This window comes from Medicago sativa, chromosome 1, assembly GCF_051527215.1.
Source record: "Medicago sativa cultivar Bolivia chromosome 1, Bolivia_mono, whole genome shotgun sequence".
Lineage (NCBI taxonomy): Eukaryota > Viridiplantae > Streptophyta > Magnoliopsida > Fabales > Fabaceae > Medicago > Medicago sativa.
Genome location: NC_140749.1, coordinates 16906555 through 16926672, shown reverse-complemented (window position 1 = coordinate 16926672; position 20118 = coordinate 16906555). Strand labels below are relative to the sequence as shown.

General features: G+C 33.7%; 4 protein-coding genes across 5 annotated transcripts; 2 read left to right on the top strand and 2 right to left on the bottom strand.

The window, feature by feature from the left end:
• Positions 1-4839: 4839 nt before the first annotated feature.
• On the top strand, positions 4840-12002 carry LOC146953161 (agamous-like MADS-box protein MADS9). Of its 2 annotated transcripts, none has more exons than XM_085708153.1 (8): positions 4840-4917; positions 5052-5248; positions 5374-5440; positions 5575-5636; positions 5720-5819; positions 6041-6070; positions 11546-11593; positions 11745-12002. In XM_085708153.1, the coding sequence occupies exons 2-8, from the start codon at positions 5061-5063 to the stop codon at positions 11886-11888; spliced, it is 639 nt and encodes a 212-aa protein (XP_085564279.1). In that variant the 5' UTR covers positions 4840-4917; positions 5052-5060; the 3' UTR covers positions 11889-12002. The 2 variants fall into 2 exon arrangements, with proteins under 2 accessions (XP_085564279.1, XP_085564277.1); XM_085708151.1 differs by having other exon boundaries at positions 11742-12002.
• Positions 9366-10738, bottom strand: LOC146953162 (F-box/kelch-repeat protein At3g23880-like). Its single transcript, XM_085745247.1, has one exon. It carries the CDS (start codon positions 10680-10682, stop codon positions 9366-9368), a length of 1317 nt encoding a protein of 438 aa, XP_085601373.1. The 5' UTR covers positions 10683-10738.
• Positions 12003-12752: 750 nt separating the features above from the next.
• Positions 12753-16103, bottom strand: LOC146953160 (F-box/kelch-repeat protein At3g23880-like). Its single transcript, XM_085708140.1, has 2 exons — positions 14691-16103; positions 12753-13773 (listed from the first exon to the last, which is right to left on the bottom strand). The coding sequence occupies exon 1, from the start codon at positions 16019-16021 to the stop codon at positions 14693-14695; it is 1329 nt and encodes a 442-aa protein (XP_085564266.1). The 5' UTR covers positions 16022-16103; the 3' UTR covers positions 12753-13773; positions 14691-14692.
• Positions 16104-17038: 935 nt separating this feature from the next.
• Positions 17039-19645, top strand: LOC146953159 (agamous-like MADS-box protein MADS9). Its single transcript, XM_085708145.1, has 8 exons — positions 17039-17516; positions 17962-18158; positions 18284-18350; positions 18485-18546; positions 18630-18729; positions 18951-18980; positions 19091-19138; positions 19328-19645. The coding sequence occupies exons 1-8, from the start codon at positions 17478-17480 to the stop codon at positions 19469-19471; spliced, it is 687 nt and encodes a 228-aa protein (XP_085564271.1). The 5' UTR covers positions 17039-17477; the 3' UTR covers positions 19472-19645.
• The last annotated feature ends 473 nt before the right edge of the window (positions 19646-20118 follow it).

Genomic DNA, 20118 nt, shown 5'->3' with positions numbered 1-20118 from the left:
TTTCGAGATAACCAAGATTCATTTAAAAGATTAACATCTCCTAACAAATATTTCTTTCATACGCATCGGCTAGAGGATCTAATCTTAAACAAAATGATTAAGGGATCCAAGTATCTACCATCTGCATCACACTATATTTTATACCTGTATGCCACTACGAATGAGATTATATTCTCTTCCATGTCTTTTTAGATAGAGGAAGTAACATATGATATTTAAATCATCTTTTAAAGATGGCTATTTGCCGGGAAAAAGGAGCGGGGCTTTGTTTGTATTATGAGTAGTTCTTGAACCCTCTCCTTTGTATGGGGTGGTTACATTCTTTTTGTTCTTTTTTTGGGTTGAGTATATATATAGCCTTTGCACTTCTCTTTTTAAAGGCATATACATAGAAAATTACACACGTGTGGAATGAAAGTAGACAACAAACTAAATTTTAAAAAATATTTAAGATTTTCAAAGGCTATTTGCAAAAATTTATTTAAGATTTTCAAAGGTCTATTTTTACATTTATTGTGGTTAAGTTTCTTAGCTATAATATTCACAATAAATTTTTTAAAATTAAAAAAAAAAGATTTAGAAGGCATTTTTTTTAAAGAACATTTTAGAAGGGATTTTAAAAGCCATAACGAAGTTGTTAATTTTTCATTTTAGTGAAATTATAGTTTTTTCTTATAAAAATGAAGAAAAAAATGTTTTAAGTGGTTTTTTTTTTACAAAGTTTAAAGTGGTTTTTAAACTTTTGTTTTGAAGACAATCTACCCAAAACAAGACACCTATTCCACTGAGTCAAATTAGAACTGACCCTCACTGGAATCATCAACATAGTAATGACAAAATATTGGTCTTTTGGTTTGGTGCATGCCTTGACTGAGACAAAAATTGTGATATTTCCAAATTCCAATGTATCCCTTTGCCATTTTTAGACCTTTACTTGTAGGTGAAGGATCACATGGGAAGGTACAATCCCTTCCCACCATGGGTCAGTTTGGTTTTAGTGGTTTGATCAAAAGAAGACCACAGTATTATCATGTTCTTTCACCACTAGATTTTTTCCACATTCTCTTTCCTTCATGTCTCTCACCCAACAGGCCAACATCACCACTACCGCTGACTCTCCTTCAAACAACAACATCAAACCCACTACTGTCTCCAGCAACATCCCCATTTCAGTTGAGGCCAATGAAAGTGGATTTTTTTCTTCTTCCCTTGTCTATTCATTGCATATTTTGCTCATGGATCCAAAAAAAATAATAGTGTTCATAAATCCAAAACAAACAATATTTCAAAAAAAATCCAAAACAAACAAACAACAAAAAAAGAAAAATGAATCCAATTATTTACAAAGCTCATATTCTATTTCCATTTAAATTTCATTATTGTCTGCAATTTCAAGACAAAGGCGATGCATTGCTGTGGGTAACGGGAAGAGTGATTATTTTCTGCAATGTTTGTTTTGGCGATTCATTAGTGGACACTGGAAATAACAACAGGCTCTGCTCAATATCAAAAGCCAACTATAGGCCTTATAGCATTGATTTTTCAGAGGATCATCCAACTCCAACTGGCAGATTTTCTAACAGGAGATTTTCTTGCGTTGAACCAGTGGAAGAGAAAGGTGTTACTGTTCAGACAAAGATTTATACGGCGTTTGTTACGAATGTTTCTCCCTGTGATTGATAGCAACGTCGCTTACGACGGAGAGGGTGGTTTTGCGGAGGGAGTGGGGAGAGTAAGAGACGGAGAAGGGAAGATATGGTGGTAGAAGTGGTGGTCGGAAGTGGTGTGTGCGTTTAAAGGAGGACATGAGGGTGGAAAATATTGTAATGTAAAATTTCAGATTTGAACATACCAATACTCATGGAGGTTGTAGTCATTGGTGGTGGTGGGTTCATGGTGGATAGGGAGGTTGAAGAGAATGGTGAAAGAGAAAGAGAAAGAGAAAATAATATAGTATGGTGTGACCATGGTAAAATCAACAATCTAGTGGCTAAAAAAACCTTTCCCATGGTGGGAAAGGATTCTCATGTCCCATGTGAAATACTTGTATGCTTTCAATTTTTGTCTTGGAAGTTTCCTTTTATTTGATGGTTGCTCTGTTATACCTTCGTTTGTGTCTTCCTGCCACCACCAAACCCAAGTTTACAAGTATCCCTACTCTTTCCTAGGTAATACATCTAACATCATACCATATAATTTAAGAAAAATAGTTAAGTTGATTTCATTTAGTTTTTTTTTCTAATTAATAGAAGAAGTAATTATATTATCTAAAATATCTCTCATGGAATTTGTTTTTCTCCTTCACAAACTCTGGTCGTCATCGCCTTTCTTCTTCTTGATCTACTAAAGAGGGTGATTAAGGGTCAATTTTGACCTAAATCACCATTCCAAACTGTTTTTCTTTCTTTTCGAGTTAAATAAGTGATTTTCACATATTTTCAATCTTATTTCATTTGTTTTAGTGATTTCGTCGTGTTTGCATGACTTTGTTTGCTTTGATTTTCCGTCTTTGTGCATTGTTTTTTATTTTCGGTTTTGGTACGATTTTTATTTGATTCAGGTTGAAAGATTAGCTTTAAGCAATTGCAGATTCAATTATTGACTTTGGCGTCGTCAACGTTGCAGATCGGGAGACATGATTATTCCATTCCGTATACTTGAATATAGTCATATTTGTAGGTACAAGTACTGTGTCGTTTTATGCTATTAACATGGATGGTGTGAGTTTGTTCGCAGATTCATTTTATTTTATTTTTGCTTTTAGCGACTTTGAACGTGTATTGTATCTATGTACTCTATCAATTTAAATGAACGAACATCGTTTATTTTTATTTAAAAAAATTAAAAGAGTTATTAAAACCTAAATTTAAATTAATTAAAAGGTATTTTAGGAACGATAACATTAATTATAATAGAGTTAGTTGATATTTTCCTTTTTTTTTGACAAATAGATGACATTTTCATATATTTGAGATCACAAAACATGACATTTTTGCCCTAAAAAAACCATGACGTTTTTGTTGATTGTTCAAGATCAAATAGAAAAAATAGTTAAACCTATAATAATTTAAAATGTAGTTGGTGTTTCGATTTCCTTTTGTAAAAGACAATATTTTTCAATAGCAAAAATATATTAGAAAGGAACGAGAAAAATATAATTAATACAAGGGTCAGGGTCCAAAATACAAAAACTATTCTAGAAATTTAAAATGGGTTAATTATGTTTCTAGTCCCTATAAAATAGCGACCTTGTAAGTTTAGTCCCTACTTAATTTTAATAGCATTTTTAGTCCCTAATTTTGTTTTCTGCACTGAGTATTAGTCCCTACTCAATTCAAATTTGTTTAATTTATGCTTAAACTCTTAAATTTTTGAACAATTTTTTGCTGACATGTTTAGAACATTACTAAAAGTTTGTCCGCAAAAAATTATTGCAAAATTTGATTTCTACATCCAGATTTTATTACTTTTTATCTTTAACTTTTGTCGTTTTAAAAAATTCATATTTAATTCATTTCATGTCAGAAAATTCTAAATTTTAGTAAACGAACCTTTCATAGTGTTCTAATCTTGTCTCAAAAAAATCGTTCAAAAATTTAAGAGTTTAAGGATAATTAATCAAACTTTGTTTTAGCAGGGACTAAAATTATAAGTAAATTTTTTTTTTTATAGGGACTAAAAATGCTATTAAAATTAAGTAGGGACTAAACTTATAAGGTCGCTATTTTATAGGGACTAGAAACATAATTAACCCATTTAAAATTAGCAGTTTTCAATGTTTTTGGAGTAGTAATAGAATTTTGTTGTTTTTTAACACCACAAAAATTTTTTTTTTTCTAACTTATAAAGTTGAGATTTGAAGCATTTGCCTCCTAAAATGAGTTTTAGTTAAATTTATTATTCAACGTAATTTCTTTTTTCCTTTCTAATCAATTGTAATTCTTTAATCTAATTAAGGCATTTTGTGAAATATCCACAACTTACGGATATTGAACATGTTACAAGATTAATCTTCGAGTCAACAATTAAACATCTATTTTTTTCCTTCACGAGATCGATATGCTTTTGACTCATTTTTTTATCACTTGTTTTAAGGGGTCAAATCTTTATCACTTAGACCAATTTATCATTGATTATTTAAGTCAAATATAATTTTGTCTAAATATAAATAAATCACTGTAAATTCTAACAAATTGGCATTTGCGTGTGTCTATTATGAATGGTTTTCACTTCCATTCTTTTTTTGGTAACAAAAGGGAAAAACATATTCATGTTTTCACTTCCATTCGATTGTATGTTACGGTAGTTTCGGCACCAAATTGTATTTCTTTAGGATAGGTTAGTACTTGTACTTAAACTCTTGGTAGAGTACAATTATAAAATTGCAAAATACAAACATAGTGTATAATCATAAAATAAAAAGACAAAAATAGGATACAATACAAAATGAAAGCATCAAGTACATGAGGGCTGTCTCACTACATGAGAAAGAAAGCAAATATACTTCCTTTTCCCATTTTGAGCCATAAAATTCAACACTTCAACATTTCCAATTGCTTTTTCCTTTAATTCCTATTTTGAACCAAAGCAAATTCAACATTTCTAATTTACTTTTACCTTTTACCTTATAGAGCTACAAACATTTCCAGAGCCTCCTGCACTTCTCATGAGATGCTTTTTCCTGCATTCTTTGTTCTCGAGCCTTGCATATTTTGGCCTCTTTCTCCTACTTTAACATGCATGATTTTTAGGTATATATATGAGACAAAATCAGAACAAAAAGTGTGCAGAGGAAGAATGAAACTTTGAAAAAAATAATGAGTCAAAACATTACCTTAGTTCATAAATATATTGTGAGCATAAACATTCATAAGATAGAGAAAATAGCTTTCACACACTTGCTTTGTTTCTTCAGAGGTAAACTTTTTACTCTTTATTTTGCAATTTCTTCTTAGGGCTTGTTTCGTTAATATACATTGTTTTCCTTTACATTTTTTTCAACTTTTCTCTTCTTTCTTATAATAACCATCTATTTATTATAAATCATGAAGGATAGAGATATGGGGAGAGGTAAGATTGAGATCAAGAGGATTGAGAACTCAAGCAACAGACAAGTTACATATTCAAAGAGAAAAAGTGGGATTTTAAAGAAAGCTAAAGAAATCAATGTTCTATGTGATGCTCAAGTTTCCACTATCATCTTTGCTCCTTCTGGAAAGATACATGAATACATTAGCCCTTCTACCACGTAATTATTCTTCTTGAGTTTTTTTTCTTATAATTTTTATTTCATGATTTATGGCAATAAGTGCATTGTGATTTGTATAATATATAATTAATTTTTAACGTTTTTTTGTTGGTCATGAAATTAAGGTTGATTGATATGCTGGAGAGATATCAAAAAGCATCTGGAAATAGGCTTTGGGATGCCAAACATGAGGTATAAGGTTAAGAATTTCATTTCTTTTTTTGTGAGTTTCTGGCTTTTTTTCTTTTCTTTAAAAAAGAGACAAAAGTGTGCTATAGGGTTTGCTACAATATATTAATGCTATGTTGAACTATGGTCTATGGCAGAACTTAAGGAATGAAATTGAGAAACTCAAGAAAGAGAATGAGGACATGGAAATTAAGCTCAGGTAGTTAGATTAATAAATAAACCTTATTGTTAATTAAATAAGCCATTTCAACTATATATAGTTGGCTAATACATAAATTTCAGGCACTTGAAGGGAAAGGATATCAATTCACTAAACTACAAGAAGTTGATGAGCTTAGAGGATGTCTTAGAAAATGGTCTCCTCACTATCCGTGACAAACAGGTACCCAATTTTTCAACCAAACTAACTACATTGCTAATTGAACACATTGCGGTTCTAACGCGATTCAACCAGGCTATAATACTTTCGAGGTCAAATGGATCGACAAATTGACTGGTTCACGGTTGTTAGTTCAATCGTATTTTTAAAACATTGATAAATCCCAACATAGTAGCCAAGATCAGTGAATGTGTCTAACATATATACTTTTGTATTTGTTGCAGATGGAAGTATACCAGATGGTCAAGAGAAACGTATGTTTTGCTCCTCAACTACAAGATTAGCTCTTAATTACATATCCAAATCTTGTTTTGCAGTTCTAATTACTAACTTGTTCTATTTTTGTGCACATATTGCTTATTAGGACAAGATCTTGGAGGAGGAGAATAGGGAACTTAATTTTATCCACCAGGTACAGCTTTGAGACATTAGTCATATTTTTTTTTGGACCAAAATTATATATATGTATATATATTAATTTTGATTGAAAAAAAAAAATGTATATTCAAATGTTTTTGTGGTATTGTTTTCACACTTTTCAGCAGCAACAACGTATGGCAGTGGAAGGTGGGAGAGAAATGGATTATAATGATGAATTTGATGAGAGTACTGGAAGTGATTTCAATTCCCAGATGCCATTTTCCTTTCGTCTTCAGCCTATGCAGCTTCACTCACTACTTCAGCTTTAAATTCCACCCAAAATTAAGACTTTTAATAACTATATATGTTGATCTATGATTGTAATAAAGAAGCTGAATCTGGCTTTTTGAGGTTACATTACATTATATATGCGTGTTTAATTTAACATAGTATATGATCCTTGGGATTACATTTTCACTTGTTTGGAATGTCTTCTTCTAGTACACTTGACTTTCAGTCTTGGTATGTTAATGCTAAGTGTACATGCTAAGTGTAAGTGGTATCTTTTAATTGTACAAGACCACTTTTGGACAGAGGCCCTTGCACCAAAATATGGGGTTGGGAATTGTGATGGTTTTGTTTGTTCCCCCCAATTGTTATGACACAGTTGGTCCCATTAAAAGGGTCTAATTAGGGAGGGTTGTGTGTTTGTGTGGAGTTGAATAGTTTATTGTTCAATTTGTTCCCACATATGTAAGTTGAGGAGGTACTAAATTTTGTGTTACGCAAAACAATAAGTTCCACCGTCATAGTCTACTGCCAAAGTGAATCAGAAATAGTCTCTTTGTAGGAATTAATTTGACTTGGAAAAAAATATAATGGGTCCAGGTTAGGATGGAAGCATGAACAATTACATTGATTATCAATTTCTAACACAGCCAAGGGACTTACAATTTCAGATAATGCATGTAAAAGTTATGGAACAATAGTTCAGATCTGATGATTCACAGTAACTGGTTATTCATACAAGTAACCCAATTTAAAATCGATCAAAAGTCTTGATGAATCTTTAATTCACAACTTTAATTCAACTTATTCAGAAAGTAGTAAAATAAAAGAAAAATAGCAAAAATAACATTTCCATCTAATTTAACAGGAGACTATAAAAGCTCCATCTCAAAAAGCTTGTATAGGATAGAATCTAAGTTTTCAAGCATTAAGTTGAGTAAATTAATTACTCGCAAAGAGAACAAGCACATAAGTCTAAAGCAATGCTAATACAGTTGATCCTGCCACTAGCAGCCCACCCGATATAAAATTGTCGATGCTAAAAAACAAAGATAATGATGCATGAAAGCTACTTCCAATCCGGTATAACCAATAACAGAAAAGATAAGTCAACAGAACTGCACAACTCCAATGCTAGCTCACCAAAACTGATCAGATAGACACACTAAACATTCCACGTCAACAAAACTGAAATACGAAGCTTGAAGACTCAAAAACTGAATCGTAGGGCAATCTGACAGAATCCAAATTCCAAACCCCACCATTATACGGAACAGCAAACAACTCAACAGCAACCTGCCACGCCAGAACTCTGCTACAATGAAAACCTCCATATAATGACCAACATTATGTCTTCCAATAACCCTAAGACCCACTAATGTAGTCCACTAGCAAAGCACCCAATTACCCAAGAAATTAACAAAAGAAAACCAACACCCCAATGTGCTCAAACGCCAGGCAGCAAAGACAAATAAAGAGGATAAAGTCAGTTCTAGGTTTTCAGAGTTACTTTAGTTTAGGGCGCCCAAACCGCACCCAAAGGACTCAAACACCAGGAAGCCAAGAAAACTACAAAGGATAAAAAAATGAAACTGATGTCAACACTAGCAGCCAAGCAAGTAAGATACACTGCCAAACACACCCCAAAACGCCATAACACTACAGCAGAACTAGAATATCAGAGCAGGACCGGAACAGCTGAAGGTCAGAAAGCCATAACTGAACTAACCCCTTCAACTTCAACCAAAATACACCAACACACTTTTCTTTCTGATTGTTGACCGAAACATTTATATGTGGACTTCATAGATTCTGTTTTTGAAGAAACTTCATAGATTCTGTTGAATACATATCTGCATCTGGTATCGCCAGGATCAGTTTGTCCAATCCAACAACCTATGCAAGAACGAAAATAATCAAAGATGTATTAAAGAAGAACCAAAAAATGATGGCAAGTAATATTCGAAACATAACAAAACGCACTTTATTTAATGTTACAAGGCATGCAAAACGAACGACAGTTCATCCAGAGTCCACATGCTATGTTGAACAATTCCATGGCTTTAGGTATAAGTAATAAAAAAACTAGCAAGATATTAGGATTTTCTTTTCATATTAAACTGAATCTTCAATTTCTAGGATCCCTGCCTATGTGGGGAGAAGCATAACTGCACATAAGAAATAATGCAGCAAAATCCTAAAACATCTTCTCTGTTGATCTGAAACATAAGTGTAAATATAAGGAAAAATCCTGAAGACCCCCTAAGTGTTGATAAAAGGAAAAATCCCGAAGACCCTAAATAAAAAACATCAACTATACAAAACTTAAATGTTGAGATGGTATGTATATCATAGTCTAGTTGTGTCCTCTCATGTGATGTTTCTAATGATACCAAACAGTCAAACTACTGTTCACTACCATAAACCTATAATGTTCTTTGAAAAAAAAGAGATATAATCCAAAATCTGTCCACACTCTATGAAGCACGGACACTCCTCGGATTAGGTGTGTCCCGGTGTCGGACACGTGTCGTGTCCGACACTGACACAACACCGACACTTCTAATTACACTGAATTATGTGATTTTTTAAAATTATTAGCTGTGTCGGCGTATCGGTGTCCGTGTCGTGTCCGGTGTCCGTGTCCGTGCTTCATAGGTCCACAGTGATGTTATACAGTGCAAACATTATCTGGAAACAGCTATCCAAACATGCTCGTAGAGTTATATATACTAATCATATAAGGGAAATTTTCTCAATATAAGCCACATGCTCAATATACAATTAAATTGAGCTAAGCAATCATAAAAAAGAATATTCAAACCAATCTATTATTATGAAAACAACATACACAAATGAACATAAATTCAAACAAGTAAAGCATGGAAGAGGAACTTACTTTTAAGGAATTGGGACTAAGCTTTCAACATAATCGCTGGCATGGCTCCAATATACACGATCACCACTTCTATTATCAATATCAGCTCTACTTGCAATAATTTCTGTTTGCTTTGCTGTATTATCTCTCATGTTATAGAGAATTGTTTGAACTGTTTGGGATTCTAGATTGCTCTCAAGTATCAGGGAATCACCATCCTCAGAAAGAAACGATGGCACCAATTGAAAAAATTTTCTGAGTGTGTCAGTGTCAATAAAGTCATAACCTATTCGAAGAGTATGGTAACTAATTTTAAGTAATTGAGTCCAAGAATCTTCAATCCCAAATTTCTTCATTTGCCATACAACAAAATCAGTTTCCTTGTGCAAACAAGAAAAACAAAGGCAACCCCCCAACACACCAATAGTTGGTGTGTTGAACGGATGTGTCACTTCATCAAAACCACAGGGCACCGTGTATCGATTGTATGTCTCCGTCTCCAAATCAAGAGAAACAATAACAGAGTGTTCAACAGTTTCGTCAGGAATAGACAACCAGTTAAGAGTGTCACTCAAATACACATGTTCATGACTTACGAATACACGATAAGGAACCACAGGAAAAGTTTCAATATTTCTCCAAAGATAATCACCATGATCCAAGTTGAGAACTCTCACTTCCATTGTTTCCTTTCGAAAACAGAACGCCACCACTTTAAAGGTTCCGGTAGAATTAACACAACCAAATGCAAAGTGGAAAGTCTTGCGATCGCGGAAATGCCCGAAAAAATCAGATGATGTCCCGGTGGCTGGGTTCCAAATACGGAGGCAGTAACTCTTGTGATCATCTTTCATTGATTTTAATGACTTACGAACCAAAAGAACCAATCCATTACAAGAACCAACTATAAAAGTGGGTTTTCCTTGGTTTTTCAAATGATGAGAGTGAGAATCGTGAACAAGTGTGAAGGAAGGGTTTTCGAATATAGGATTGATAGGGTATCTAACTAAGCTGTAATCCTCAAACTCGTAAATTCCATGAAGACAGTGGTTTTTGTGCATCCTGATTAGTGTGCAGAGTGATTGTGATTGTGATTGTGATTTCTGGAGGTGTAATTTCACAAAAGTGGGTTCAGAAATTAGGGTTTTCCAAGATTTACTCACACATCTGAAGCGAACAAGAGATTTCACTGGAAGAAAGGAAAGTACCTCGGCTATGAGATCTTCGGAGAGGACCGCCGGTGACGGAGGCATTGTGATTGCGGTGATGAAAGCGGTGCGATGGTTGGTTGTTTGTGACGGCGGTGATCGAAACGAACGATTTAGGGTTTCTTTCTTCATTGCATTAGATTAGCGTTGAGAGTGAGAACTGAGAACTAAAGAAAAGAGAAAATCCTTTCTTTTTCAATTTGAGTCGGCATTCTTCTTATTTTTGTAAAGGGTTAAACTCAGTGTTTTGAAACCCAGACCGACCCGGCCGATCGGACCGGTCAGATCGGGAACCGGAGGGTGCAGCGGTTCGGGTAGGCTACTTATTTATTGAATTTAAAAGGCTACTTATTTGGTCTAGTAGTAAAAGGACAAGCCTCGAATATGAGCAGTCCCCAATTCGAACCCCATTAGTGTGGAGGTGAATGTAGTCGTGTAAACAAAAAATATATAAATAATCGTGTAAACAAACTTCATTTGGTAAGTGCATATCCATTAAACTTGGTGTATATCTATTGAACATTTTTTTTAAAATTGGATTGGATAATTAGTGAGATTTTTGAACCATGATTCAATTGGTTCAATCATTGTTTAAATGGATATTGACTAGAAAAAAAGAATAAATATTTATAAAAAGTAAATAACAAATGCAAAAAAATAACAAAAACTAGTAGAACAAATCGCGGTTCTAACGCGATTCAACCAGACTACAATGCTTTCGAGATCAAATGGATCGACAAATTGACTGGTTCATGGTTATTAGCTTAATCGTATTTTTTAAATATTGATTAATCCCAATATAGTAGCCAAGATCAGTGAATGTATCTAATAGATAAACTTTTGTATTTGTTGCAGATGGAAGTATACCAGATGGTCAAGAGAAACGTATGTTTTGCTCCTCAATTACAAGATTAGCTCTTAATTACATATCCAAATCTTGTTTTGCAGTTCTAATTACTAACTTGTTCTATTTTTGTGCACATATTGCTTATTAGGACAAGATCTTGGAGGAGGAGAATAGGGAACTTAATTTTATCCTCGAGGTACAGCTTTGAGACAATACTCACTTTTTTTGGCAAACATTATATATATATATATATATATATATATATATATATATATATCTTTGTATAATTTTGATTAAAAAAAAAAGGATATTGAATTGTTTGTGTTATTGTTTTCACTTTTCAGCAGCAACAAGGTATGGCAGTGGAAGGTGGGAGAGAAATGGATTATAATGATGAATTTGATGAGAGTAGTGGAAGTGATTTCAATTCCCAGATGCCATTTTCCTTTCGTCTTCAGCCTATGCAGCTTCACTCACTACTTCAGCTTTAAATTCCACCCAAAATTAAGACTTTTAGTAACTACTATATGATGCTTGTAATAAAGAAGCTGAATCTGGCTTTTTGAGGTTACAATTTCACTTATTTAGAATGTCTTCTTCTAGTATACTTGACTTTCAGTCTTATTCCGCCACATATAAGTTTTTCAAAGGAATTTTTTAATTGTTCTTCAATTTTAGTATATTAGTACATTTTAAGTGGTATCTTTTGGTTGTACAAGACCACTTTTGGGGAGAGGCCCTTGCACCAAAATATGGGGTTGGTATGGTTTGTTCCCCAAATTGAAATGACACTATTATTACATAGTTGGTCGATTTAAAAGGGTCTAATTGGGGAGGGGTGTGTTTGTGTGGAGTGGAATAGTTTATTGATCAATTTGTGCAAGATCACTCTTCAACTTGATTTCTTTATCCAACAACGAGACTCAATAACACATTACATTTTTCTTATGGAGGTACTAGATGTTGTGTTACGCAAAACAATAAGTTCCACCGTCATAGTCTACTGGCAAAGTGAATCAGAAATAGTCTCTTTGTAGGAATTAATTTGACTTGGAAAAAAAATATAATGGGCCCAGGTTAGGATGGAAGCACGAATATTTACATTGATTATCAATTTCTAACACAACCAAGGGACTTACAATTTCAGATAATGCATGTAAAAGTTATGGAACAATAGTTCAGATCTGATGATTCAAAGTAACTGGTTATTCATAAGTAACCCAATTTTTTTTAAGAAAAAGTAACCCAATTTAAAATCGATCAAAAGTCTTGATGAATCTTTAATTCAACTTTGTTTTTTAGAAACTTTAATTCAACTTATTCAGAATAATGTAAGGAATAAAATAAAATAAAAATAGCAAAAATAATATTTCCATCTAATTTAACAGGAGACTATAAAAGCTCCATCTCAAAAAGCTATATGATGGAATCTAAGTTCTCAAGCATTAAGTTGAGTAAATTAATTACTCACAAAGAGAACAAGCACATAAGTCTAAAGCAATGCTAATACAGTTGATCCTGCCACTAGCAGCCCACCCGATATAAAATTGTCGATGCTAAAAAACAAAGATAATGATAGATGAAAGCTATTTCCAATCCGGCACAACCAATAAAAGAAAAGATAAGTCAACAGAACTGCACAACTCCAATGCTAGCTCACCAAAACTGATCGGATAGACACACTAAACATTCCGCATCAACAAAACTGAAATACGAAGCTTGAAGACTCAAAAACTGAATCGTAGGGCAATCTGACAGAATCCAAATTCCAAACCCCACCATTATACGGAACAGCAAACAACACAACAGCAACCTGCTGCTACAATGAAAACCTCCATATAATGACCAACATTATGTCTTCCAATAACCCTAAGACCCACTAATGTAGTCCACTAGCAAAGCACCCAATTACCCAAGAAATTAACAAAAGAAAACCAACACCCCAACGTGCTCAAATGCCAGGCAGCCAAGACAACTAAAGAGGATAAAAACATGAAATTGATGCAACACTAGCCAAGCAAGCAAGATACACCGCCAACATGCACCCAAACCGCTACAACACCCAAGAAAATAACAAAAAAATAACCAAAAGAAAATCAACACCCCAAAGGGCTCAAACGCCAGGCAGCCAAGACAACAAAGGATTAAAAAAATGAAACTGATGCAACACTAGCAATCAAGCAAGCAAGATAAACGCCATAACACTACAGCAGAACTAGAATATCAGAGCAGGACCGGAACAGCTGAAGGTCAGAAAGCCATAACTGAACTAACCCCTTCAACTTCAACCAAAATACACCAACACACTTTTCTTTCTGATTATTGAACAGAACATTTATATCTACATCTGGTATCTCCAGGATCAGTTTGTCCAACCTATGTAAGAACCAAAAGAATCAAAGATGTATCAAGAATGATGGCAAGTAACATTCGAAACATAACAAAACACACTTTATTTAATGTTACAAGGCATGCAAAAATAACGAAAGTTCATCCAGAGTCCACATGCTATGTTTGAATAATTTCATGGCTTTAGAGTATAATTAAGAAAAAAAATAGAAAGATATTATGATTTTCTTTTCATATTAAACTGAATCCTCAATTTCTAGGATCCCTGCCTATAGGGAAAAGCATAACTGCGCATAAGAAATAATGCAGACAAATCCTAAAACATCTTCTCTGTTGATCTGAAATCTTAAGTGTAAATAAAAGAAAAAAATCTTGAAGACCCCCCAAGTGTAAATAAAAGGAAAAATCCCGAAGACCCTAAATAATAAACATCAACTATACAAAACTTAAATGTTGAGATGGTATGTATATCATAGTCTAGTTGTGTCCTCTCATGCGATGTTGTTGGTAAAGTTACCAATCAGTCAAATTATTGTTCGCTACCATAAACCTTCTCCTTGGTTCATTTCTCTCTTAATGGGAGGTTGATATATAAAAACCTTAAAATCTTCAAAAGACATTTTCCTCAAAGGAAGAAAAAACCATGGACCCCTCCTATCTTTAACTACCACAACAAAAAATATGGTTTCCTATCTTCAAAAATGAAACTATCATGTTCATGTTCTACAGTGCAAACATTATCTGGAAACAGTTATCCAAACATGCTCGTATAGTTATATAAACTAATCATATCAATTTTCTCAATATAAGCCACATGCTCAGTATACAATTAAATTAAGCTAAGCAATCATAAAAAAGCATATTCAAACCAATCTATTATTATGAAAACAACATATACAAATGAACATAAATTCAAACAAGTAAAGCATGGAAGAGGAACTTACTTTTAAGGAATTGGAACTAAGCTTTCAACATAATCGTTGGCATGGCTCCAATATACACGATCACTAGTTCTATTATCAACAGTAGTTCTACTTGCAATAATTTCTGTTTGCTTTGCTGTATTATCTCTCATGTTATAGAGAATTATTTGAATTGTTTGGGATTCTAGATTGCTCTCAAGTATCAGGGAATCACCATCCTCAGAAAGAAACGATGGCACCAATTGAAAAAACTTTCTGAGTGTGGCACCAAAGTCATAACCTATTCGAAGAGTTTGGTAACTAATTTTAAGTAATTGAGTCCAAGAATCTTCAATCCCAAATTTCTTCATTTGCCATACAACAAAATCAGTTTCCTTGTGTAAACAAGAAAAACAAAGGCAACCCCCCAACACACCAATAGTTGGTGTGTTGAACGGATGCGTCACTTCATCAAAACCACAGGGCACCGTGTATTGATTGTATGTCTCCGTCTCCAAATCAAGAGAAACAATAACAGAGTGTTCAACAGTAGTATCCTTAAGATCATAACAAACTTCTTCGTTAGGAATAGACAACCAGTTAAGAGTGCCACTCAAATACACATGTTTATGACTTGCGAATACACGATAAGGAACCACAGGAAAAGTTTCTATATTTCTCCAAACATAATCACCATGATCCAAGTTGAGAACTCTCACTTCTATTGTTTCCTTTCGAAAACAGAACGCCAACACTTTAAAGGTTCCTGTAGAATTAACACATCCAAATGCAAAGTGGAAAGTCTCAGGATCGCAAAAATACCCGAAAAATTCAGATGATGTCCAGGTGGATGGGTTCCAAACACAGAAGCAGTAATCATTGTGATAATCATACTTTGTTTTTGACTTACGAACCAAAAGAACCAATCCATTACAAGAACCAACTATAAAAGTGGGTTTTCCTTGGTTTTTGAAATGATGAGAGTGAGAATCGTGAACAAGTGTGAAGGAAGGGTTTTCGAATATAGGATTGATAGGGTATCTAACTAAGCTGTAATCCTCCTCCTCGTAAATTCCATGAAGAAAGTGGTTTTTGTGCATCCTGATTAGTGTGCAGAGTGATTGTGATTGTGATTTCTGGAGGTGTAATTTTACAAAAGTGGGTTCAGAAATTAGGGTTTTCCAAGATTTACTCACACATCTGAAGCGAACAAGAGATTTCACTGGAAGAAACGAAAGTACCTCGGCGATGAGATCTTCGGAGAGGACCGCCGGTGACCGAGGCATGGTGATTGCGGTGATGAAAGCGGGGCGATGGTTGGTTGTTCGTGACGGCGGTGATCGAAACGAACGATTTAGGGTTTCTTTATTCATTGCATCAGAGTAGTGTTGAGAGTGAGAACTAAAGAAAAGAGAAAATCCTTTCTTTTTCAAATTTGAGTCGGCATTCTTCTTATTTTTTTTTTTTTAAGAAAATTGCTCTTTGACTTCAAAAACCTGACACATGGAAATTACCTAAAATATTTACAAGAAACAATTTACTTTTTAGATACAATAAATAATTTATGTATTTGATTTAGATTCTTGACTAGATACATACATTATTCAATGTATCTAAAAAATCAACTTTCTCTTGTAAATAGGACCGGAGGGAGTATAACCAAAAATCACCCAAACTTCAATTTGCTTGAAAATCATCTAAATTTCATCAATTAATTCACATGTAAGTAATCTTAATCCTATTTACATGCAATGTAGATTTTTTATGACTTTATTTTGCTTAATTTTGAGCAAAATGTTAGTGTTTAGGTTAGGTTAGAAAATTGCAAATTATGATAGAAATTGATGTTGTTTAGAATTCTTTATGCTGGAATTGTTGTTTAGAGTAAGTGTAGGTACAATGTAGTTGTTTAGATGTTCAAATAACACTAATTGTGCTAGTAATTTAGAATGCACTTAAGGTGTTTGATGAAATGCCTAAGTGAGAAAATCTTGCTTTTTTTGTGTAATTTTTTTGCAAATATGTTAAATTTTATAATGTATGTATGTTATAATGATTATAAGTTTGCATTTTAGCTTTTTTTTGGCAAGTTTGATTAGTTTTGACATAATGATGTAATAACCATATTTTGAGCATAATGATATAAGGATTAGTTTGATTAGTTTGGATTTGCATGTTATAATGTATATATCTATCAAATATCAATCAAAGGTAAATACATTGTTTGAAATTTATAATGTGTGATTTAATTATTAGTTTGGATTTGTGTGTTATAATGTATAATGTGTGATATAATGATTAGTTTGAAATGCCTAAATACATTGTCCACTTATTTGTGTTTTTTTTAAATTTGTTTTGTACAGATATGGCCAGGGATGAGCAGCAGCGGCTTTTTAGAGAGGCCAGGATGCACAAAGGTAAAAAGGCGAGTACCGCTAGCGCTCGGAGAGAGAAGGTGGATCAAAACCCGTACCCAAAGACTCGGAAGCGCAGGGACCCGAGGCTAGTTGGAGAGGGCTCACAGGCACAAATGGATTACTCCTCCCAGGTGGTTGATCCGACATCAGCGCATGATTATGTGGACCCAAACACACGGGGTGGAAGTGAGTGTAAAGGGGTATTAGGAAAAAGGACCGAGTGTGGGACTTGATCACCTAAGACCGAGGAAGGCATGCGATTTATAAGATAGCATGCCGTTAGAACAGCATCCCCCCAAAAACGAAACGGAACATTACTATGAAGTAAAAGAGTTCGAGTGGTTTCAATGAGATGACGATTTTTCCGTTCGGCAACCCCATTTTGTTGAGGTGTATGGGCACATGAAGTTTGATGAAGAATACCATTGGAGGACATAAAATTTTGAAATTGGTGAGACAAATATTCTTTGGCAAATTCAGCATTTCTAATTTACTTTTACCTTTTACCTTATTGAGCTACAAACATTTCCAGAGCCACCTGCACCTCTCATGAGATGCTTTTTCCTGCAATCTTATTCTCGAGCCTTGCATATTTTGGCTTCTTCCTCCTACTTTAACATGATTTTTAGGTATATATATGAGACAAAATCAGAACTAAAAGTGTGCAGAGGAAGAATGAATCTTTGAGAAAAATAATAAGTCTAACCTTAGTTCATAAGATAGAGAAAATAGCTTTCACACACTTGCTTTGTTTCTTCAGAGGTAAACTTTTTACTCTTTATTTTGCTATTTCCTCTTGGGGCTTGTTTCATCATTATACATTGTTTTCCTTTACATTTTTTTCAACTTTTCTCTTCTTTCTTATAATAACCATCTATTTATTATAAATCATGAAGGATAGAGATATGGGGAGAGGTAAGATTGAGATCAAGAGAATTGAGAACTCAAGCAACAGACAAGTTACATATTCAAAGAGAAAAAGTGGGATTTTAAAGAAAGCTAAAGAAATCAATGTTCTATGTGATGCTCAAGTTTCCACTATCATCTTTGCTCCTTCTGGAAAGATACATGAATACATTAGCCCTTCTACCACGTAATTATTCTTCTCGAGTTTTTTTTCTTATAATTTTTATTTCATGATTTATGGCAATAAGTGCATTGTGATTTGTATAATATATAATTAATTTTTAACGTTTTTTTGTTGGTCATGAAATTAAGGTTGATTGATATGCTGGAGAGATATCAAAAAGCATCTGGAAATAGGCTTTGGGATGCCAAACATGAGGTATAAGGTTAAGAATTTCATTTCTTTTTTTGTGAGTTTCTGGCTTTTTTTCTTTTCTTTAAAAAAGAGACAAAAGTGTGCTATAGGGTTTGCTACAATATATTAATGCTATGTTGAACTATGGTCTATGGCAGAACTTAAGGAATGAAATTGAGAAACTCAAGAAAGAGAATGAGGACATGGAAATTAAGCTCAGGTAGTTAGATTAATAAATAAACCTTATTGTTAATTAAATAAGCCATTTCAACTATATATAGTTGGCTAATACATAAATTTCAGGCACTTGAAGGGAAAGGATATCAATTCACTAAACTACAAGAAGTTGATGAGATTAGAGGATGTCTTAGAAAATGGTCTCCTCACTATCCGTGACAAACAGGTACCCAATTTTTCAACCAAACTAACTACATTGCTAATTGAACACATTGCGGTTCTAACGCGATTCAACCAGGCTATAATACTTTCGAGGTCAAATGGATCGACAAATTGACTGGTTCACGGTTGTTAGTTCAATCGTATTTTTAAAACATTGATAAATCCCAATATAGTAGCCAAGATCAGTGAATGTGTCTAACATATATACTTTTGTATTTGTTGCAGATGGAAGTATACCAGATGGTGAAGAGAAACGTATGTTTTGCTCCTCAATTACAAGATTAGCTCTTAATTACATATCCAATTCTTGTTTTGCAGTCCTAATTACTAACTTGTTCTATTTTTGTGCACATATTGCTTATTAGGACAAGATCTTGGAGGAGGAGAATAGGGAACTTAATTTTATCCTCCAGGTACAGCTTTGAGACATTACTCACTTTTTTTTTTTTGACAAACATTATATATATATATATATATATATATATATATATATATATATATATATATATATATATGTATGTATGTATATGTATATATTAATTTTGATTGAAAAAAATTGTATATTCAATTGTTTTTGTGGTATTGTTTTCACTATTAAGCAGCAACAACGTATGGCAGTGGAAGGTGGGAGAGAAATGGATTATAATGATGAATTTGATGAGAGTAGTGGAAGTGATTTCAATTCCCAGATGCCATTTTCCTTTCGTGTTCAGCCTATGCAGCTTCACTCACTACTTCAGCTTTAAATTTCACCCAAAATTAAGATTTTTAGTAACTATATATGTTGATCTATGTGATGATTGTAATTAAGAAGTTGAATCTGGCTTTTTGAGGTTACATTATACATGCGTGTTTAATTTAACATAGTATATGATCCTTGGACTTACACTTTCACTTATTTGGAATGTCTTCTTCTAGTATACTTGACTTTCAGTCTTATTCAGCCATATATATAAGTTTTTCAAAGGAATTTTGTAATTGTTCTTCAATTTTAGTATGTTGGTGCTAAGTGTACATGCTAAGTGGTATCTTTTGGTTGTACAAGGCCAGTTTGGGAGACAGGACCTTGTACCAAAATATGGGGTTGGGATGGTTTGTTCCCCCAATTGATATGACAAAGTCGGTCCCATTAAAAGGGTCTAATTGGGGAGGGGTGTGTGTTTGGGGAGGTACTAGATGTTGCGTTACACAAAACAATTAGTTCCACCGTCATAGTCTACTGCCATGAATATCGATATTCATGGCAAAAGGGTAGCACTTCCCTATAGAGTCTTATCGAACAAACTAGTCTGCACATGGTGATTTGCCAGTACCAAATCACCGAGTATTGTTGAGATAAGTGTGGAACCTATTGAAATTTGGCATAGTAGTGTCTTGATAGTGCTAACTACAA

What these genes read in the sequence shown, in the direction of transcription:
- LOC146953160 (XM_085708140.1), bottom strand. Translation starts at nt 16,021, where the DNA reads ATGAATAAAGAAACCCTAAATCGTTCGTTTCGATCACCGCCGTCACGA.
- LOC146953159 (XM_085708145.1), top strand. Translation starts at nt 17,478, where the DNA reads ATGAAGAATACCATTGGAGGACATAAAATTTTGAAATTG. An exon ending in TTTGGGATGCCAAACATGAG is followed by an intron (nt 18,351 to 18,484) that starts GTATAAGGTTAA and finishes GGTCTATGGCAG; the next exon opens with AACTTAAGGAATGAAATTGA. An exon ending in AACTTAATTTTATCCTCCAG is followed by an intron (nt 19,139 to 19,327) that starts GTACAGCTTTGA and finishes ACTATTAAGCAG; the next exon opens with CAACAACGTATGGCAGTGGA.
- LOC146953162 (XM_085745247.1), bottom strand. Translation starts at nt 10,682, where the DNA reads ATGAAGAAAGAAACCCTAAATCGTTCGTTTCGATCACCGCCGTCACAA.
- LOC146953161 (XM_085708151.1), top strand. Translation starts at nt 5,061, where the DNA reads ATGGGGAGAGGTAAGATTGAGATCAAGAGGATTGAGAACTCAAGCAAC. An exon ending in TTTGGGATGCCAAACATGAG is followed by an intron (nt 5,441 to 5,574) that starts GTATAAGGTTAA and finishes GGTCTATGGCAG; the next exon opens with AACTTAAGGAATGAAATTGA. An exon ending in AACTTAATTTTATCCTCGAG is followed by an intron (nt 11,594 to 11,741) that starts GTACAGCTTTGA and finishes TTCACTTTTCAG; the next exon opens with CAGCAACAAGGTATGGCAGT.